The sequence below is a fragment of the Chanodichthys erythropterus genome, chromosome 1 (assembly GCF_024489055.1).
Source record: "Chanodichthys erythropterus isolate Z2021 chromosome 1, ASM2448905v1, whole genome shotgun sequence".
Classification (NCBI taxonomy): Eukaryota; Metazoa; Chordata; class Actinopteri; order Cypriniformes; family Xenocyprididae; genus Chanodichthys; species Chanodichthys erythropterus.
In genome coordinates, this window is record NC_090221.1 from 20,265,927 (window position 1) to 20,286,338 (window position 20,412).

The 20,412-nt window shown below is 37.7% G+C and overlaps 1 protein-coding gene across 3 annotated transcripts in view; it reads left to right on the forward strand.

The window, feature by feature from the left end:
* The window catches only part of pdlim7 (PDZ and LIM domain 7), a 49,584-nt gene extending 29,172 nt beyond the window's left edge, over positions 1 to 20,412 (forward strand). Inside the window, exons 6-11 of one of the 3 annotated variants that reach the window (XM_067389368.1) lie at positions 8,654 to 8,715; positions 9,189 to 9,426; positions 9,855 to 10,035; positions 11,522 to 11,642; positions 13,866 to 13,981; positions 17,174 to 20,405. In XM_067389368.1, the coding sequence (XP_067245469.1) occupies positions 8,654 to 8,715; positions 9,189 to 9,426; positions 9,855 to 10,035; positions 11,522 to 11,642; positions 13,866 to 13,981; positions 17,174 to 17,260 (805 nt within the window). In that variant the 3' untranslated portion in view covers positions 17,261 to 20,405. Of the gene's footprint in view, positions 1 to 1,073; positions 1,229 to 3,572; positions 3,610 to 5,210; positions 5,923 to 8,653; positions 8,716 to 9,188; positions 9,427 to 9,854; positions 10,036 to 11,521; positions 11,643 to 13,865; positions 13,982 to 17,173 lie in introns of those variants that run through there. The other 2 variants (XM_067389372.1, XM_067389379.1) reach the window with 2 other exon arrangements.

Genomic DNA, 20,412 nt, shown 5'->3' on the forward strand with positions numbered 1-20,412 from the left:
CAGTATTTTTTTTTATTTTTTTTTTTGTAACTTTCATAAAATTAACACCACATTATTTAATTAAATAATAAACTGGTTAATAATATTTTGAATAACTTTCATTAAGACACTTGCGTTTAGTAGACGCTTCTATCCATAGGCACTAATAGTCATAGTGTAAGCACTATGAAGCACTTTTAACATTACAAAGTTAATTCAAATTAATAAATTAATAAAAATATTAAAATAAAATATTAAAATTAATTACTATTAATAATACAAATTATAAAATAAAGATTAATTGTTAAATAAAATAAATACATTTTTAAAAAAAATCTATAGCTGATCTTCTCCATTGACCCCATCAAATCCCCTAAAGGGTTCACCCAATAATGAAAATTGTCATAATTTCTCAAAACACAAAATGAAGTTATTTGAATGAAATTGGAGAGATTTCTGTACCTCCATTGAAATTCTATTCACCTAAAACTCTGACACTTCAAAACGTTCATTAAAAGATTGTAAAATAAATCCATATGAATCGAGACGTTTTAATCCATGACTTCTGAAGAGATGCAATCGCTTTATATGATGAACAGATTTTATTTAGACTTTTATTCACAATACAAACATTGTGTTTGGAAAATGACCGTAAGTCTTAGGGGTTTGGAACAACATGAGAGTGCGTATTTGATGGCAAAATTTTAATTTTTGGGTGAAATTTTATACTTTAAGGGACCGCTGGTTGAAAACCCTGGTGCTAAAACATCACCTTACTAAATTTTACAAATATAGTTCCTCTAATAGGTTTGTTGTAACTTGGTGTTGTCGTAACAATAACTGTATTAACTACTCTATTTTGTCAGAAACTTTGGTTAAGGGAAGGGAATTCATGCACCCCAGAAAAAAACAACACCACCATTGTCTTTTTTTTTTTTTTTTTGGATCTTCATGTACAGCACGTTCCCTCGCTGTGTTTGTTCTAGTCGTCTCTTCTTGTGCTGCACGCATTATGTGAAGCCATTTGCGGATTTTCTGTGGTGTGCTGTGCTGCTGTGGTGAATGAAAAGGTCACGAAGGGCTCATGTCTCCAGGCACGGTCTGCGGGTGGAAAACACGGCCTGCTTCATCCCCAACGATCGCAGTAAGAAGAGACTGATCGAGGATACGGAGGATTGGCAGCCGCGCACCGGCACCACCCAGTCTCGCTCTTTCCGAATTCTGGCCCAGCTCACAGGCACTGACTTCAGTAAGACAGACACATTCAGACCACAGCCTGTCAACGCCGTAGACTCCTCTCAGAGCAGTTGTGTTTCTCATTTGGGCTTTTCAGCATCGAAGCTCATTTGTGTCAGTGGGATTCTTTGGAAAGATAATTTCTCAGGGAGTGAGTATTTTGTGAAGTAATGTGGAAAAAGACATTCCTAAGTAGGGGTGGGAATTATGACCACAATCTTTAATCACGATATAAAACTATTCATGCCATGGTATATCACGAGATCCAACCAACCGACAGTATTTTTAATTTATTCTTAGCATTACAATGCTAAAACTACTCAATTATAAATTAATGAAGCTGTCAAAGTAGTCTTTATTTTTCCACTTTGCGTCCATTTTATCTTTTTTTTATTCCACTGTGTATATACTGTGGTGCACAATAGGGTTGTGAATCGTCACTGGTCTCACGATTCAATTCGAATCAAGTCAACGATTCGATTCCACAATACATCACGATGCGATGCGTTCTCAGTTTTCAATATTAGTTCACATGGCTACATTTTCATCTGAATACAAGCAATTGGATATATGAACTCCTTTTTTTTTTATCTACTCCAAGAAAATACACTTCCTGAATGTAGCAAACATCAAACAAAACTTTAATGCCGTCCCATACCCGTAAGACCTTCGTTCATCTTCAGAACACAAATTAAGAATTTTTTGATAAAACCCAATGGCTCAGTGAGGCCTGCATTGCCAGCAAGACGATTAACACTTCCAGTGCCCAGAAAGCTACTAAAGATGTATTTAAAACCATTCTTGTGACTACAGTGGTTCAACCTTAATGTTATGAAGCGACGAGAATACTTTTTGTGTGCCAAAAAAACAAAATAACGACTTTATGACAATATCTAGTGATGGGCGATTTCAAAGCAATGCTTCATGAAGCTTTACGAATCTTTTGTTTCGAATCAATGATTCGGAGCGCCAAAGTCACGTGATTTCAGTAAACGAGGCTTCATTACGTGACAAGTGTTTTGAAATTTCAATGGTTCACCACTGGGGGGCGTGACTTTGGCAGTTTGATACGTGCTCCGAACCACTGATTAAAAAAAAAGATTCATTAAAGCTTTGAAGCTTCATGAAGCAGTGTTTTGAAATCGCTCATCACTAAATACTGTCATAAAGTCATTATTTAGTTTTTTTGGAGCACAAAAAGTATTCTCGTTGCTTCATAACATCTATGTTGAACCACTGTAGTCACATGAATCGTTTTAAATATGTCTTTAGTAGCTTTCTGGGCATCTGAAAGTGTTAATTATCTTGCTGTCAATGGAGGCCTCACTGAGCCGTCGGATTTTATCTAAAATATCTTAATTTGTGTTCCGAAGATGAACAAAGGTCTTACGGGTGTGGAACGACATGAGGGTGAGTAATAAATGACAGAATTTTCATTTTTGGTTGAACTAACCCTTTAAGTCTAAACGCAGCATGAGAGGAGGTTAGAACTAATAAACAACTAGTAAATACTAAAGGTGCATGCAACTGTCAAGTAGTGCACTTAAGTTACACTAACGCACGCACATGCTCGCTCGCACTCACACACGTGCACGTACGCGTTCTCACACACAAGCAGACGCTCATATGATGTAAATGGTAAAATAGTGGGTCATTTTTTTATTACTCACTTTTTTGTTTCCACCATTTTACGCCACTGCGAGAAGCGCGTATGCGACGAATGATGTCAGAGAAACATCATGCTATAATCGATTATGGTCTATATTACTGCATCGATGCAGAATTGTCCACGTCCGCATTGCAATGCATCATAGAAACGATTAATTACAACACACCTAGTGCACAATATAGTTGTACCTCCCAGCCCTGTTCCTAAGTAAAAAAAACAAAACAAAACAAAACAAAAAAAAACCCCTCTCCTAAATCCCTTCTTTACTTGGTGGCAGGGACTAATCTTAGTGTAGGAGGGCATGACAGCATGTCCTAGAGGACCCACCCGCTGATCAGATATTGAGAGTGAGATCATAAAGAAGTGGAAAATGTCGTCTATCTATAGCTTAAAGGGTTATGGCGGAGATTTGCTCCTTTATGCGATCTAAAGCCTGAGTGGCTGTGATTTTGCTCTTGTGTAAGTGGTAGGAAAGAGCTGTGCAGTCAAGCATTGTTGCCGTACCGTACCTGTACATCTCACAGGATTGACTCTCATGTTAAAAGGTGATAGGTAATTCCTTTTTAAAGCAGCAATCCTCAAGTGTTTTGTAGCATTGTGCAGACCTTGGCAGTGGATTTTTTTTGTGTGTTTCAATGGTTTTGTGTGTAATGGTTGGTCTGATTGGTATCTCTCCTGCTTCCCTCAGTGCAGGACCCGGATGATGAGAACATGAAAAGGTCCAGGTAAAGAACTGTGTGAACTTGCTAATGAAGTGCAGTTTGAAGCATTAAATCGCTGGCTCTGACCTTTTACTACCCTCATTAAGAGATCACGGTGTTCAGCTCTCTGCGGAGAAACGCTGAAAATATGCTTTGATCCGCATTATAAGCCCTTGTCTGATCTGTGCATTTGTAGTTTAAATTCATACAGAGTGCTGTTTGCCTTATAATCAGACCCACACAGAATCGTGCCCACATATATAAATGCCTGTCATGTATATAAATGCCTGTCATGTATAAAATACAGTTTTATAGATGTAGTTTACACCGTGTCAGATAGCAATTCAAATTCATTGATATTTGATGGGAAAGGTGGATCATGTCGAGGACAAATGCAAGGGTTTATGAAAGTGGTGTTCCCTAACACAGCAGAAACCTTGCTATCCCATAAAGCCACAGGAGCCGAGTCATTGTTAGATTTAAAAAGACTTTTCAAGTACATTACCCTTCAATAGTATGGAGTCGGTATGTTTTAAGGAAATTAATACTTCTACTCAGGAAAGATGCATTAAATTGGTCGAATGTGACAGTAAAGACGTTGATGATATCACAAAACATTTCTGTTTCAAATAAATGTGGTTCTTTTTGAAGAATCCTGAAAAAAATGTATCACTGTTTCCACAAGAATATTAAGCAGCACAACTGTTGATAATATTTGCTACTTGAGCACCAAATCAGCATATTAAAATGATTTCAACAGCCCTAATACCTACAGAATGTACTTATATGAAAGTATGGAAATTGGGACACAACCCAGTTCTGCTTTCAGAAATACTCTTTTCAAACCAAATAATTTCCACAACCTTAAAAAAAAAAAAAAAAAAAAAAGTCTTGTGCATTGCTGTCTGTCAGAACTCTCTTTCTTGTATGTAAATGCCCTCAAAACATTTGGCTTATTTGATTGTGTCTTCAACCGAAAATAAGCGTGTAGCTCAATCCATTTAGCAGGTTTTCCATTAAATTCGAGACAGGAAATGTGCGAAAAGTGTGCAGATTCTGTCGGGGCCTGGTTATCTACAGATACACTGTTTTCTTTTTCTGAATTCCTCCCTGCTTGCATCTTTTAAAGGGATAGTTCACCCAAAAATGAAAATTCTGTCATCATTTACTCAAGTTGTTCCAAACCTGTATTCATTTCTTTCTTATGCTGAACAGAAAAGAAGATATTATGAAGAATTTCAGTAATCAAACAGTTGATGAAGCCCATTGACTTCCATAGTATTTTTTTTTTTATTTTATTTTTTCATACTATTGAAGTCAGTGGGGTCCATCAACTGTTTGGTTCCTCATATTCCTCAAAATATCTTCTTTTGTATACAGCAGAATAATTCATACAGGTTTGGAACAACTTGTGGGTGAGTAAATGATGACAGAATTTTAATTTCTGGGTGAACTATCTCTTTAATCTTTCTTTTATTCCTTTCAGATTTGTCTTTCTGTTGCTTTCTCAACCTTATTTTCATTCCCTTCTTTTGTCTTTCTGTATGTGCCGGCATGTCTTTCTTTCCTTCTGTTTTCTCACCGCTCTCCTAATTTCCTGTTCTCTGTCGTTCACTGAATGGCAGGGAAAAGTTCCTCACTGAGATTCAGAGTCCCCGCTATGCCAGGCTGAGAGACTGGCATCACGAGAGATCCGCCCGTGCCCTCAACATCAAGTCCTGAACGCTCTGCCTCCCGGGTATCAGAAGGCCGAGGTGGCTGAGATACGGCCGCACTAGATACAAACGCAATACCGCGTGCCAGCTATGGGTGAACACCGACCCCAGCTATACCAGGACAAAAAAGGGGGGAGGGGGTTTATCAAGAGTTCAAGTTAATAAAAAAAAAATGTGAAAAAAATACAAGTTAAAAATAGCAAAAACAAACGTGAGAAGAAATGCAGGCATAGTTGGAAAAACCACACAAACTGAGCCCTACAGTCAAGTTCCCATTAGGAATATCTGAATGCTGTTGGTGTGACATAGTCTCTTTCAAGTGGTATCGTTTCTACAAACTAATAATCATGTTAATTTATTGTTATTATGATTTTTGTGGTTGTTCAGAGGAGTTATCCATCACAGGACTGTTCCTATTGCTCTTTCTGTCTTTCTGATTGTTGTGTAGCCCCCTTGGGATTTTTCTTTCTTTCTCCTTTATATTTCATTCTTTTTTTTCTGACTGTAATTTAGCATAATTCACTATTATGATGTCATCTGATCGCTCTTCCTCTGGTTCTGTATCCAATAAGAAAAAATCTGTTGACTCATGTCTCTGAGTACATAAAACACTGTGAAACATTCTGCTGTCCTCCTTTATTTTCCTCAACCTCTGCTTGTACCCTCTTCTGCATTTTATACATGGCTGTTCCTTAGTATTTTAAAGAAGTGAGAGGAAAAATGAACTGACCCCTTATATTTGTCATTTGAATCACCCCAGACCAACTTAGGCTGATTTATTTTGCTTTTTTTCAGCAGGGTCAAATAGATTGAAACGTTAAAATATTAGCTTTGCTGGCTAGTTAAGCTAACAACGCAATATTCTTAGCACAAGTATTACCAAAGTCCCTTTAAAGGTGCAGCAAGCAATTTCTGAGAAACGCTGTTAAAAGTGGATCAGACAGAGCACTAGAGGTCTGCACAGGCTTTAAACTGAGGCCCGAACCCGGCCCTTACCTGAGATCGTTTGACCAGACCCAAACCCGACCGGTACTGTTATAGTTTAACCCGAACCCGAAATCTGTCACTGTAGAAATGTACCTGTATTCTTTCTATCATAAGCCAGACAGGTTAATAAGACCAACACTGCACATAACCGCTGAGCTATTTACACAACTTTTTTTTTTTTTTTAGACCCAAACCTGAACTTAACCTGAACCTGTGTAGCTGACCTCTACCGAGCACAAAAAAACAAACATACACACTTTTAGCCAATCAGCAGTAAGGGGCATATACACTTGGGTAGAGGAGTGTTTGTTTTGGGGATTTCAAATATCAACATAGATGTTTGCTTGCTTACTGCACCTTTAAGACAAGTCATTTCATTTGGCGGCCATCTTTGAAAAGCGTTTCGGGGCAGTTATTTCAGTGATGCAAGTACAGCTCCTATCTCTTTGAATGGGGAAACGTCAGATTCCCCAAAGCTGTTCACCAAGCTTACGATTAAATTTTATATTTGAAATCACCAATGAAATATGACAACTGTCTTCATAAATTTTATTTCCAAATGCTCAAATCATGACAAAAATATTGTATTTTTTATCTAGATGGAATTGTTTTTATTTCATTAAATTGTAGCCTTCTAGATAAAATTCAGTGCAATGCATTGTGGGATTGGCAATTCTGTCTTAGATTTTGTTACTTACTGTTTGAACAGACTTCCTGTTGTGCTTGTGCCTATGGTGCCTAAAAATATTGCCTAGGTTGGCAGCTCATAGGGGTTGGAAAAGAACTGAAATGTTTTGTTTGTGAGTGTGTGTGTGTGTGTGTGTGTGTGTGTGTGTGTGTGTGTGTGTGTGTGTGTGTGTGTGTGAGTGTGAGTGTGAGAGAGTGTGTGTGTGCGTGCGTTTTTGTGATTTTATGAGGAAACAAATTTGTATAATGACATGGTATTACACTGGTATTACGACGTAAACATGACATTAGGACTCATGAAATGTCCTCATATATTTAAAATAGCTTTAAAAACATACTAAACAATGTTTTATTAAAAATGCAGAATGTTTTCTGTGATAGGTAGGTTTAGTAGGGGTATAGAATGTACAGTTTGTACAGTATAAAAACCATTATGTTTATAAAATGTCCTCACTTTGATCGCAAAACAAACGTGTGTGTGTGTGTGTGTGTGTGTGTGTGTGTGTGTGTGTGTGTGTGTGTGTGTGCGTGTGCAAATAAGAGATTAATTACACATTATTTGGAATTAGTATGCATCCATTCTCTCAGAATTTTCGCCTAGAAATTTAATAATTCCTTATCTCGCTTTATCCAACTGGTGTCATTTTAAAACAGTGTTTGGCAATGAAAACGCAAGACAGACTTGTTTGGCTGACTCTGTATAGATGAATGATATGTTTACTCCTTGGGAACTTCAGGACATTAATTCATTTGAGAAAGCGCCAAACACGAGGAATGACATACACACATAATCGCAAACATAAAACCGCATACACACATCTGGAAAGCACATGACTGTTATTCCTGCGTGATCATAGATGAAGTACAGGATCTGGATATGTTTATTCATTTCATTCAGATGATGTATGATGAAAAGCTCATAAATGCTACAACTGACATTTTTAGAGTAAACCTATAAGCTTAAACCACACATAGTCTAAATCAGTTAAAATCTCAACCAGGGGACCAGGGCTTTGCTCTTTTTCTAGGGGGGCCCCAAGATTTTCCTTAGAAAACCTGGATATATGAGGTAGCCTAATTTTCAAAGTTATTTCTAGTCTTGGAAAAGTCATATAAATGAATAAAATCTTGTATAAAAATGTATATTCTTTATAAAAAAAAAAAACTACCCACATTGTTTTGTTATGCGAAGCTGTAGTACATTTTGTGATTAAATTTTGTTTAGAACAATAAAAATAAAAATATGAATCCAATAAATCACAAATGACTGGAAAACTGTGAGGTCCCTGAGAACATTCAGCTTTTTCAAACCCTTTTTTAATAATTCTAATTGTTTAAGTGACTTTTAAAAAGGGGGCCATGGAGTCAAAAAGGTCTACTAGTCTGAATATGTTGTCACTTTGATGATGCCAAATAATAAAAGGCTAATAATAATATAAATAAAGATGATTTTTTTTTTTTTTTTTTTTTTTTCACAATTAAAGCAGAAAACGCCCATCCTGTGTTTTAATTTATATATCATGTCTATAATGTTTTAATCTTTTCACTTTGTTCAGGAGTGTACTTTCCATTCAGGATGTAGATGCCAGAGGTCACGTAGCTTAATAACATTTTCATTGGCTCTGGCTAAAGCCGTTTTATTATGGCCTGTGTTCTGAAGGGAAATTTTCTTTCTACAGTCACGGAGTAACTCCCTGTCCTACCAAGAACAAACCAGCAGACAAACCTGATGAAGTTCAAGGTAAGTACTCTCAGAACAGACAGAATAGATTGACTCTCACAGTACACACTAACTCCCGGCCCAGAGTTGCTCCCACAGCGAGGACTTAACTCGCTGACTTGTTCACGGAGCGGTCTGGCCAGCTCAGACAGGCCTGCTGTTAATGGGAAAAGTAAGACAAAAGGGTCTCTGATGTGTTTATTGTCAAAGATGATAATATGACTCAATTATCACTGTCCTGAGATGCAGTTTATATAAGCTGAATTAAACCATGAGCCGCCCTTATTGCTTTCCTCTCATGGTGTTAGCAGCATCTCGATGGATATCTTTATGTTATAGGTTGGTCTCTGGATAAAAGCAAGCCATTTTAGACTACAATTGCACTCGTTTTAATAGCAGCCCATAAATGTACACACTGTTAACAGGTCTCTGTTGGACCATAGTGAGAAAGTGCTTGCAAAAAATAGATGTGTCATTGTCCTTTTTTCGTTTAGCACCAGCTAAAGCACCAACGAGTTCCGGCCCAGCCTGCAGGCCACCATGGGTGACGGACCCTGGTTTCGCAGACCGTTACCACCCAGACAAGACCAGCACGGTGGTGACGCAGCACAAGCAACCTGTCCAACCCACTCCCATGCAGAACCGCAGCTCCATCCTGCAGGCAGCACAGCAGAGCCCTGCCGACACTAGTGGCCGTACGCCTCTATGTGCCGCGTGCAACAAGATCATCAGGTACGGCTGGAACTCTGCTAACCCCGCAGTCAAAATTCAGGACTGCCTAAAATTTAGCAGTTAAAATCCCAGAGCTAACTGCTGCAGGCAGCCCAAAATACCTCCAAATCAATGATGACTATGCGCTAAATGTCATTACTTACAAGACATGGGGAGGGAAAAAGGTTGTCAGACTTTGTAAGGCAGCTATATTTCTTAAAATACGCCGAGCACAGAAATAGCGCCGTGTCCTTGGGCTTTCTGCTGTGGAGAATCAATATGGAATGGAGTGGGTTTCTGCGTCTGACCTACTATTTCCATTAGAATGGCTTTTGCACACTGAACACTTAAGAGTGCTAAACCCAGCTGCTAATGCCCCAGCTGACCCTTTCACTTCAATGCAAAAGGCTTTAGTTGTAAGACTTTGTGTTTGTGTGCCTGTGTTCTAGGGGACGCTACGTGGTGGCGCTTGGTCGTTCCTGGCACCCAGAGGAGTTCGTGTGCTGCCAGTGTAAAAGGGTGTTGGACGAGGGGGGCTTCTTTGAGGAAAAAGGATCCATTTACTGCACCAAGTGTTATGACAACCGTTACTCACCCAACTGTGCCAAATGCAAGAAGAAGATCACTGGGGTGACCGCATTTCCTACTGTTCTGCAACACAAACTCAAAATATAGTTCTTTAGAATAGGGTTTTGCAGGAATTTGCATCAATTGATTCAAAGAGTGGTGGAATAGTTTGTAAAATCGTTAAGGATACTGGGGGAAAAAAATGTATACCCTACATTTCCAAATGTTGGGGTCAGTTAGAAGAATAAGAACACTTTTATTCAGCAAGGATGTATGAAATTGATCAAATGTGACAAAGACATTTACATTTTGACTTTTTTTATTTATTTATTTATTTTTTTTTAACTCAAGTCATCATAGCATTATTTCCACAGCAATATTAAGCAGCACAACTGTTTTCAACATTGATAAAAATAAGAAATGTTGCTAGAGCAGCAAATCAGCATATTATAATGATTTCCGCAGGATCATGTGACACTGAAGACTAGAGTAATAAGCTGAAAATTCAGCTTTGCCATCACAGGAATGAATGAATGAATGACAGAGAGAGAGAGAGCATTACATAATGTAATATACATTCTAATAGTTAAAGTCAAAAGCCAACATTAAATCATTTTACCCCATTTACTTTCTGATCCTGTTTATTTTTACAGATATTTACACATATTTCTTATCTTTTTGTGCACAATACATTTGTACGTTATGTATTTATTATTCCAAGTGTTAAAAAATGGGTAGCAAACAGAATTTCATGTTGACTTTAGGTGTTAAATTCATATATTCTTAAAATTTATATTCACTGATCTGTTAAGTATTATTTAATATTAATGGCTTAACAGAAATTAAGCATTACCAGGATTTAATCCAAAAAAAAAAAAAAAAAAAAAAAAAAATTTAGGGCTGTCAAACGATTAATCACGATTAATCACATACAAAATAAAAGTTTGAGTTTGCCTAATATATGTGGGTGTACTGTGTGTAATTATTATGTATATATAAATACAAACACATCCATGTATATATTTTGAGAAATATTTACAAGTATATGTATTTATTTATATTTTTATATAATTTATATTATATATAAATAATTTTTTTTACATAAATAACATATTTCTCTTAAATATATACATTAATTTGCGTTAAATTATCTTTTTTACACATATTACTCACACATATATTATGCAAACTCAAACTTTTATTTTGTATGCGATTAATCACAATTAATCGTTTGACAGCCCTAAAACAATTACAATTGTAGGAAAAAAAAAAATCAACGTAAGCTTGACAATGACAATAAATGACAAATTAATCAAATATGACAATACATAAATATAATGTAATACTATGACAATGTCAGTATGACCTCAAACAACAACAAAAAAAGTTTTAGATTGACTCAGATTGCATAGCATGAAGCTGATGATGAAGAGCAGTGCCAGTGGGGTAAAGTGTGTGAGAGTTTAAAAGTGAGAGTGGAATGATTTTCGAAGTGTGAATTCATAGATGGTGTGTGCAGATCCCTCACACCCCTGTGTCCTCTCCACAGGAAATCATGCACGCCCTGAAGATGACCTACCACGTACAGTGCTTCCTGTGCGCCGCCTGCAAAATGCCCATCAGGAACCAGGCCTTCTACATGGAGGAGGGAGAGCCCTACTGTGAGAGAGGTGAGCCACCGCGGCCCTACTCGCACGCCCGGGCGCACATCTTATCGACAGCCCCTGCCGAGAGCCGAGCGCGGGCTCATGCGGTGTTTAATCATTCAAATGCTGCCACTTCACTTCAGACTTCAAATCTGCTCCATACCGGCCCTGCACATTGATTAGGAGCTTTGCTGAGAACTTTTATGCTTGAGAATCTACTTAAAATATGCCATTAGTAGAAAGTACTTTGCTGCTCAATGAAACCATTAATACTGTGTTTTTTAAAGACAGATTCAAACTCATGCTGACCATATGAGCAACCAGCTGAAAGTGTCAGCATGTGCTGTAGCCACTTTTTATTAACTTTTTTTTGACACTTACATTTATGATGCAACAAGGAATTTTTGTTTTATTTAATTTTTTTTGTTTTGACAAAAAATATATATTAGGCAGCAAGTGAACATTTTGTCCTCAAAGTTGATGTGTTAGAAGCAGGCAAAATGGGCAATCGTAAGGATAGCGAGTTTGACAAGGGCCAAATTGTGATGGCTGGACGAGTGGGTCAGAGCATCTCCAAAACTGCAGCTCTTGTGGGGTGTTCCCAGTCTGCAGTGGTCAGAATCTATCAAAAGTGGTCCAAGGAAGGAACAGTGGTGAACCGGCGACAGGTCATGGGCGGCCAAGGCTCATTGATGCACGTGGGGAGCGAAGGCTGGCCCGTGTGGTCCGACCCAACAGACGAGCTTCTGCAGCTCAAATTACTCAAGAAGTTAATGCTGGTTCTGATAGAAAGGTGTCAGAATACACAGTGCATCGCTGTTTGTAGCATATGGGGCTGCGTAGCCGCAGACCAGTCAGGGTGCCCATGTTGACCCCTGTCCACTGCCAAAAGCACCAACAGTGGGGACGTGAGCATCAGAACTGGACCACGGAGCAATGGTAGAAGGTGGCTTGGTCTGATGAATCACGTTTTCTTTTACATCACGTGGATGGCTGGGTGCGTGTGTGTCGCTTACCTGGGGAACACATGGCACCAGGATGCACTGTGGGAAGAAGGCAAGCCGGCAGAGGCAGTGAGATGCTTTGGTCAATGTTCTGCTGGGAAACCTTGGGTCCTGCCATCCATGTGGATGTTACTTCGACACATACCACCTGCCGAACAATTGTTGCAGACCATGAACACCCTTTCATGGAAGCGGTATTCCCTAGTGGCTGTGGCCTCTTTCAGCAGGATAATATGCCCTGCCACAAAGCAAAAATGGTTCAGGAATGGTTTGAGGAGCACAACAATGAGTTTGAGGTGTTGACTTGGCCTCCAAATTCCCCAGATCTCAATCCAATCGAGCATCTGTAGTATGTGCTGAACAAACATGGAGGCTCCACCTCGCAACTTACAAGATTTAAAGGATCTGCTGCGAACATCTTGGTGCCAGATATACCACAGCACACCTTCAGGGGTCTAGAGGAGTCCATGCCTTGACGGGTCAGGGCTGTTTTGGCAGCAAAAAGGGGGACCAACACAAAATTAGGAAGGTGGTCATAATGTTATGCCTGATCAGTGTATGTGGGGTTTGGGAATGTTGCTGATCAGATTCGATCCTACATTCCCACATGAAAACCTGAATTCAGTAGTGAAATTTGCCAGGTTAAGCTGTGCTTTTCATTCATTTTGTTTCCTGAGTGGTGGAAAGTTGCTAAATTCAGCTACCTTCCATATTTAATTTATATTTATGTAGTGCAGTTAATCACATTGTCACATTTGTTGGGCCCCTAATCTTACATAAACAGACATTAAGCTGTCTGAAGGGAGTGTATGTCTTTATTATGTAAATTGGCTTGCATTGCAGTTCCGGTGCTTTACAGCTTTGAAGAGTTTCGGTCTTGTGTCAGCAGCAAGTGGGCAGCTGTTTCTGTTAGAAATAAAAAGCTAGTGTTGATAAAATAACTGCAGTCTCAGCACCTTAAAAGGATTGTGCTCTAAACCACTTACCTTGCGTACGAGACGTAAAGCCTGCCACTTTTAAGTTTTCCGTAATGGGTAAAACTGGGGCAATCCATATAGGAATCTGGACCAGTGTCTGTTATCACACACTGAGCATGTGAGGCCTGAGAAAATGTAATCCCTTTTCTTTTTCCTTTCGATAAGGCATTTCTTTCTTTCTTTCTTTCTTGACTTGTTCTCTGACCAAGCATTTCCTCCTCGCTGTCTTAATAGGCCCTTTTTGGTTGGTTTGTTTTTCTCTGCAGACTACGAAAAGATGTTTGGTACCAAATGCCATGGCTGTGACTTCAAGATTGATGCAGGGGACCGTTTCCTTGAGGCGCTGGGCTACAGCTGGCATGACACTTGCTTTGTCTGTGCCGTAAGTCATTTTGATGCATTGGGACCTGTCCCGAAACTCCATTTTAAACTTTCTGCACCACACAACACTATCAAGAATTTGCCACTGTGAACCTAGACATTTCGCTCTCAAATTCATACAGTGGCTCTTTGCACTTTCTTATTCATATTTCAGATAAATAAAGATTTGAACTTTATTTGAACTTATTATTATTATTATTATTATTATTATTTATTATTATTTATTATTAGTTTTATTAAATTACGAAAGAAATCTCTTACTATACAATAATACATACTATTGTACTGTAAAATAAAAAAATAAAGTATTTAATAATCATAATAATGTTATAATAAAATATTAATATAATTATTATTGTTGTTATTATTTATACCAATAATAATAATAATTCTAATTATCATTAATATTATTTTTATATAATTTTAAAGAACAACTGTAAAATTACAACACTAAAATGTATGGTTGTCTTCATTTGCTTTCAAATGTTAAACCATTGAGCTTTTATTTTTGACGGTAAACTGCAGGGAGACTTTATCGCTACTCTTTGTGTGACAACACACAATTCTCATCACGAATTTGGGAAGATGGCTGGTTCATGTTGCATTCCAAAATACAAATGATAAGCGAACACAGCACTTGCAGTGTAGCATTTACTGTGAATGGAAACTGAAAATGAACACAGTGCTGTGCTTTACTCTTAAACTTGATTTGATGATCGCACTAAGCCATATCATGTTCTCACAACCATGGTTTGTAAAATTCATAAAAAGTTAAAGGATTAGTTCACTTTCAAATTAAAATTTCCTGATAATTAACTCACCCCCATTTCATCCAAGATGTCCATGTCTGTCTTTCTTCAGTCGAAAAGATTTTTTGATGAAAAAATAAAATACAAGGATTTCAAAAAAGGATTTTTGATGAAAACATTCCAGGATTATTCTCCTAATTCAATGGAGGCCAAACGGTTGAAGGTCAAAATTATAGTTTACAGCAATACCAGACAAGAAATAAGGTTCTTATCTAGAGAAACCATCGCTCATTTTATTAAAAAAAATAAAAAAAGTTTTAACTAAATTGTCATATACAATATGCTAGTGCAAGTATATAACAATTAGTTCAAACATTGACCTGTGGAGGGCAGTAATACACTTAAAAGTGTCTACACTGCCGGAATTCTAATAGAGAAGAAGACGAGAGCTAGCTCAAGATGAGCATTTATAGTTAAAACTTTTTTTTTTTTTTTAGAAAATGAGCAATAGTTTCTCTAGATAAGACCCTTATTCCTCGCCTGGGACAAGGTGGTGAGTAAATTATCAGGAAATTTTAATTTGAAAGTGGACTAATCTTTTAAGGGGCAACTGGCGAATATCACCATTTCAACGCAACTCATATGTGACACTTTAAAAATGCTAATAGTGTCGGTTTCAGTCGATTTCAATCATCATACAGTAACCAGCCACTCTGGTTTACGCAATTCTCATGGGTCATACTTTTCAGGCTGGAAAATCACATCCCCAGGCAAGGTGGTGTCCAAAAATGTGGTTCTTTGATAGCTTGACAGTCTGTGTCTGATAGCAATTACTTTCATTTTGATGTGCACTGACTTCAGTATCATTACTCCAGTCTTCAGTGTAATGTGATCTTCCAGAAATCATTCTAATATGCTGATTTGATGCTCAGGAAACATTAAATCACTGTTAAAGGGGTCATGAACTGCATTCTTTTATAATGTTTCCTGGGGTGCACTTATAATGTTAGTATGCTTTTTACATCCAAAATTGTCATAACTTATAAAAAAAGGCATTTTTCCTACCCTGATTTTAGCCCTCTGGTTTGAACGCTCTGTTTTAAGGGTCATGTCTGCTGTGAGACTACTGTGATTGGCTGACATCTTTCCATTTGAAATAGCCAAGTATTACTCTCTCTTTTAGCACGTTTTTACTATTACAGCTCTCAAGGTTAATTAATCGTGAAAAGTGTTGCATTACATTTAGATATATGGCATTATATTTAGATTGTGCATTAAAGGTTGCGGAGATGAACACTGTGTAGCCGATCACAGACATGTTGTTGAGCGCATGAAAGCAGTGATCTCATCATTGCAACTTAATTTCTGTCCACTCACAAATGCTTTCATCTTCACTAACAGTGCAAAAACGATATAACTAAGAGATTCGTTGAATAAAACGGGAGTTTTGCGCGTTAGTCACGATAAACTCGCTCCAACGATTGCAAAGGGAGCAATATATGATTTAATCACTGTTAAATTACAGATTATTTTCATCCTACTAAGACAACGCAAGTTGACCTTTAGTCACAGGTTTGATTTACTGACACACAGACAAAGAACATTTGACTGTACATGAATCATTACATATCAGATCAGGCATTAGATTTGACACAGTTACTTACATGTTGTCGCATTACTGTCGAGTCCAGGCACTGCACAATATTTTGTAATCCTCAACGGCATGTTTATTGCTTGGTAGCTTGATCTGGTTTAGCGCCACGTAGGCCTATGTTACTTAGACTACCTATTCTATTGCATGTCATGCACTTAATCGGTGGGCGGGGCTAAACAGGCAGTGAGGAAGTATGTGTTGATCTTCTTCTGCGGAGGCGGTGCTTGCTGCCCTTTGACGTCATAGATCCTCACTTTGAAAATCCTGTCATTTGCTGGGTCTGATGTCAATAAAAGCTATTATTGGACTAACAAGGACGTTTTCATCTCTGAAACTTACAGGATATTGTTATTGCATGATGACCTCTTATACGTCAAAAGCTCAAGGAAAATTTGATTCTTCAGTTCATCACCCCTTTAAAAACAGTTGTACTGCTTATTTTTTTAAGCATCTTTGAATGGAAAGTTCAAAAGAAAAGCATTTATTTGAAATGGAAATCTGTAGTAACATTATAAATGTCTTAAGTGTCTTTTTTGATCAATTTAATGCATCCTCAATGCTGAATAAAAGTATTAGTGTCTTAAAAAAAAAAAAAAAAATCTTACTGACCCCAAACTGACTTACTGCTCCCAAATGAAGATAATTCAAACACTTCTCCCCCTAATATTATTGGCTTCTAGAAAGTAGCAAATCATGAATCACAGCTATAGAATAGCCCTGTTGAATAGTCCTTTTGCATTAGCTCCATGATTGACTTCCACTGTTTAATCCTCATTTTTCATCTCCTCAGATCTGTCAAATCAATCTAGAGGGGAAGACGTTCTATTCAAAGAAGGACAAGCCACTGTGTAAAAGCCACGCTTTCTCTCCGCTGTGAGGCTCTGCTGTTCTTCAAGGAGGGGCCGGAACGGAGACTGGGGGGTCTACAGCTATGCCAAACAAGACCAAGTACTTTACTTGAAGCCTGTAACATATGGCTGACTGACAGAGTGATGGATATAGTAGCTCCGCTGGCTTTCACCGGCTGTTATAGCCCGCTTCGATCAGCATTTACTAAGTATGTGTCATTCAGTAAAGCACAGATCTGAATTTTCGGTAGCTTGCTACAGTAAGCCGACAGACTGGCCTCACTTTTGCTGTGTTACGATGCCAGTCATTCAACTGGAAAAACAGCTTATGAACAGTTCGAACCACCAATGCCAGAATGGATAACAAGGCAAAGTATCTTAGCTGTCCCTCCTCTTCCACATCCACCTCCAAAAGTACACCTGCAGTATTCATGATGCTTCAAAAATCCAAAGATATTCTACGTTTTTACTTAAACAGCTCACTTAACTTTCACTTTTTAGATATAATTGGTTTGTTTATTATCAGTATTCATCAATTTGGCATCTGGAGTGAATCTCACAAGAACTAGTCATATTTCACCCCTTTTTATTATTGCTTAAAGAAAATTAAGCCATTTGTAAGAAGATTAACATTTTTATGACATTATTTTCATGACAGTTGAGAACATTTTCACTTCTATAATGTGATAAATAAATAAAGTAGTGTTTATACATCATGATAGTATTTGTACTGCGTTTAGGCTGATTTTAATACTGTAATTTTTCAATGAAATCACCATTAAAAAAAAAAAAGGGAATGTGATTATCATGAAAATATTGTCACAGAGGCCCTCCTGTTTAGTGTTTAAATCATGACCATGTTTTTTTTTTTTTTTGAGATTCATCCATCTCATCTGCACTTGGATGTATATATCATCCAAAGTTCTGTCCTCTCTTTTGTCTCAAATGAGGACAAAGCAGTTCCCATGCAATGAGTGAAGCAATCTAGTCACACTCTGATACATACAATCCATTTTGTAGGCTAAAGCATTGAGCATGTGATCTACTCAGACAGGATCTTAAAGTGGCCCCTCAATCCTCTAGATGCTGTGCAGCCTACTTTTTTGCTCTGCCTGATTTGCTGTGCCAGGGTACTTAAGGTAATGGCAAACCACAGAGGAATAAAACGCCCCTGGCAGCTACACTGAAATACATTAGCACTGATTGCATGCGTTTCATCTTGACCCAACCAATGGTCTCTACATGACTTCAATACTAAATATGCCACATTCATCTGTTCTAATCAGACAGCTAGTTCTAATTAAGGGAAGGCCTGTGATACCATAAAAAGGGTTTGCATTGGCGCAATTGGATCCTGCAATCTTATATGGTCACTTAGAGCGTTTGTTCGTATTTGCTTGCCGTGTTATTTAAAGCTTTGGCTAGTGGATTATGGATATCACCAATGTGTCCTTAATCTTATGGCATTTGGGCAGTACCTCACCCTCCAAACATAATGGCTCTTCTTCAGAGACTACATACCAGATGCTGCCCGGAACATCATTCCCTTATCGCGATCTCTTGCGCCGTAATCGGAAGAAATGCAACACTCCAATATCCTGCTCTTTGAAAGCGCTCTCTATATATATTTGAGCCAACAGCTCAATTTTTGTACTTTTTTTTTGTATTGACAATGTGTTATGTATCAACTATCAAGTGCCTTTTTATAGCTTTGCAGCCTTTAACTATTGTGTGTGTCAAACTGCTGTATTGTTGTGCATATTATAGAGGTTTCTATGTCAGATGATGCAAATCATTTATAAAGAAATTGTGCTAGAGACACTTAGTCAATAAATCACCTGCAGTCACCTGTTGCTGTGTGCTGACTTATATGAATGCCAGTGACATTGGGTTTTCTGCATGTATTTGAAGTCCAAAGGCTCCGGAACTGTAGGTGGCGCTAGCACAAATCACTCCTCTTTTAACAATATATAATTTATTTACATCCATTTTAGGTTCAATTACTATACATACCTTTTCTGAAATTTCATAGAGAGATATATACATAAGGCCAAGTAAATACTTGAAAGCACTTAGAAACGAATTTCCAAAATTCTACCCACAAATCCATATCATTGTCCAAAAAGTACAGAAAACCTTCTGCAGAAGAGGGCTTCCTATTACCACAAAATCATCGACGACAATTTACATCGACAAGAAAAATGAAAAGTAACTTTACCAAAAGAAAAAAAGAATAATAATAGAAAAGAATTTTACAATTGCATAAGCGCTGTGGCATGTAATAAATACAGCATTCTGACTTGCAGAAAGGCAAGGAACATTGAATTAAGAAGTTGAATTGAAGAACATTCACAGGTACACAATTCTACGGTTTTCAGTTCAAAAAGAAACTCAGTGGAAAGAAATAGCACACTCACACATTCATTTACACAGAAAAAAGCCATGAATGAGGCTGACAAAATGTACAGTCATGAAAAGAGATCGGTGGTTCTTTTAGTGAATATCATGTCATCTGCTTTATTCAGTGTTAGAAGCTGACTTCTGCTTTGCGACTTTAGAACGACAGACTGTTGGAAGGATTTTTATGTCAGTGAGAAGTAGCAACATTGATGAGAAATTTATGTTTAGAAATGCGCAAAATGTCTTTCAACTGAACTGTTTGTAAACCTGAGTGTTAGGAATCTGATCGGTTTTGCACCAAATCCTTGTCTAAATACTCTGGCAGAAATATAATTTACTGGCGCATCTGTTTTCTCATGACACAGAGTTGAGATTTCGTAGGAATCTAAGAACTGATTACCCAAAAACCAACAGCCTCAGGACGAAACAAAACGACGGTGTACAAACTTATGGCGAAAACAGTCTAAACCTCAAACACTGCAGAAAGAATTAACTCAGTGCTATATAACCAATGAACAGTAGGCAAACACTTCACAGGTTATACTTCGACAAATGTTACGTCAGTTGTCTTTTTTGGCTTGTTATTAAAATATCATTTACAATTACTTTACAAAGTGCTGTATTAAATATTTAAATTCTTTTACCAGTGAAATGCTCAAAATGAAAAGTTAGCACAAGTCATGAGATCTTGAAAGAAAAATAGACGCGTGTTGAATATAGAAATGTTACTTGTACACAATCGGCATAGATATGAAAGAAATGCTCCAGATGGCTCATACAC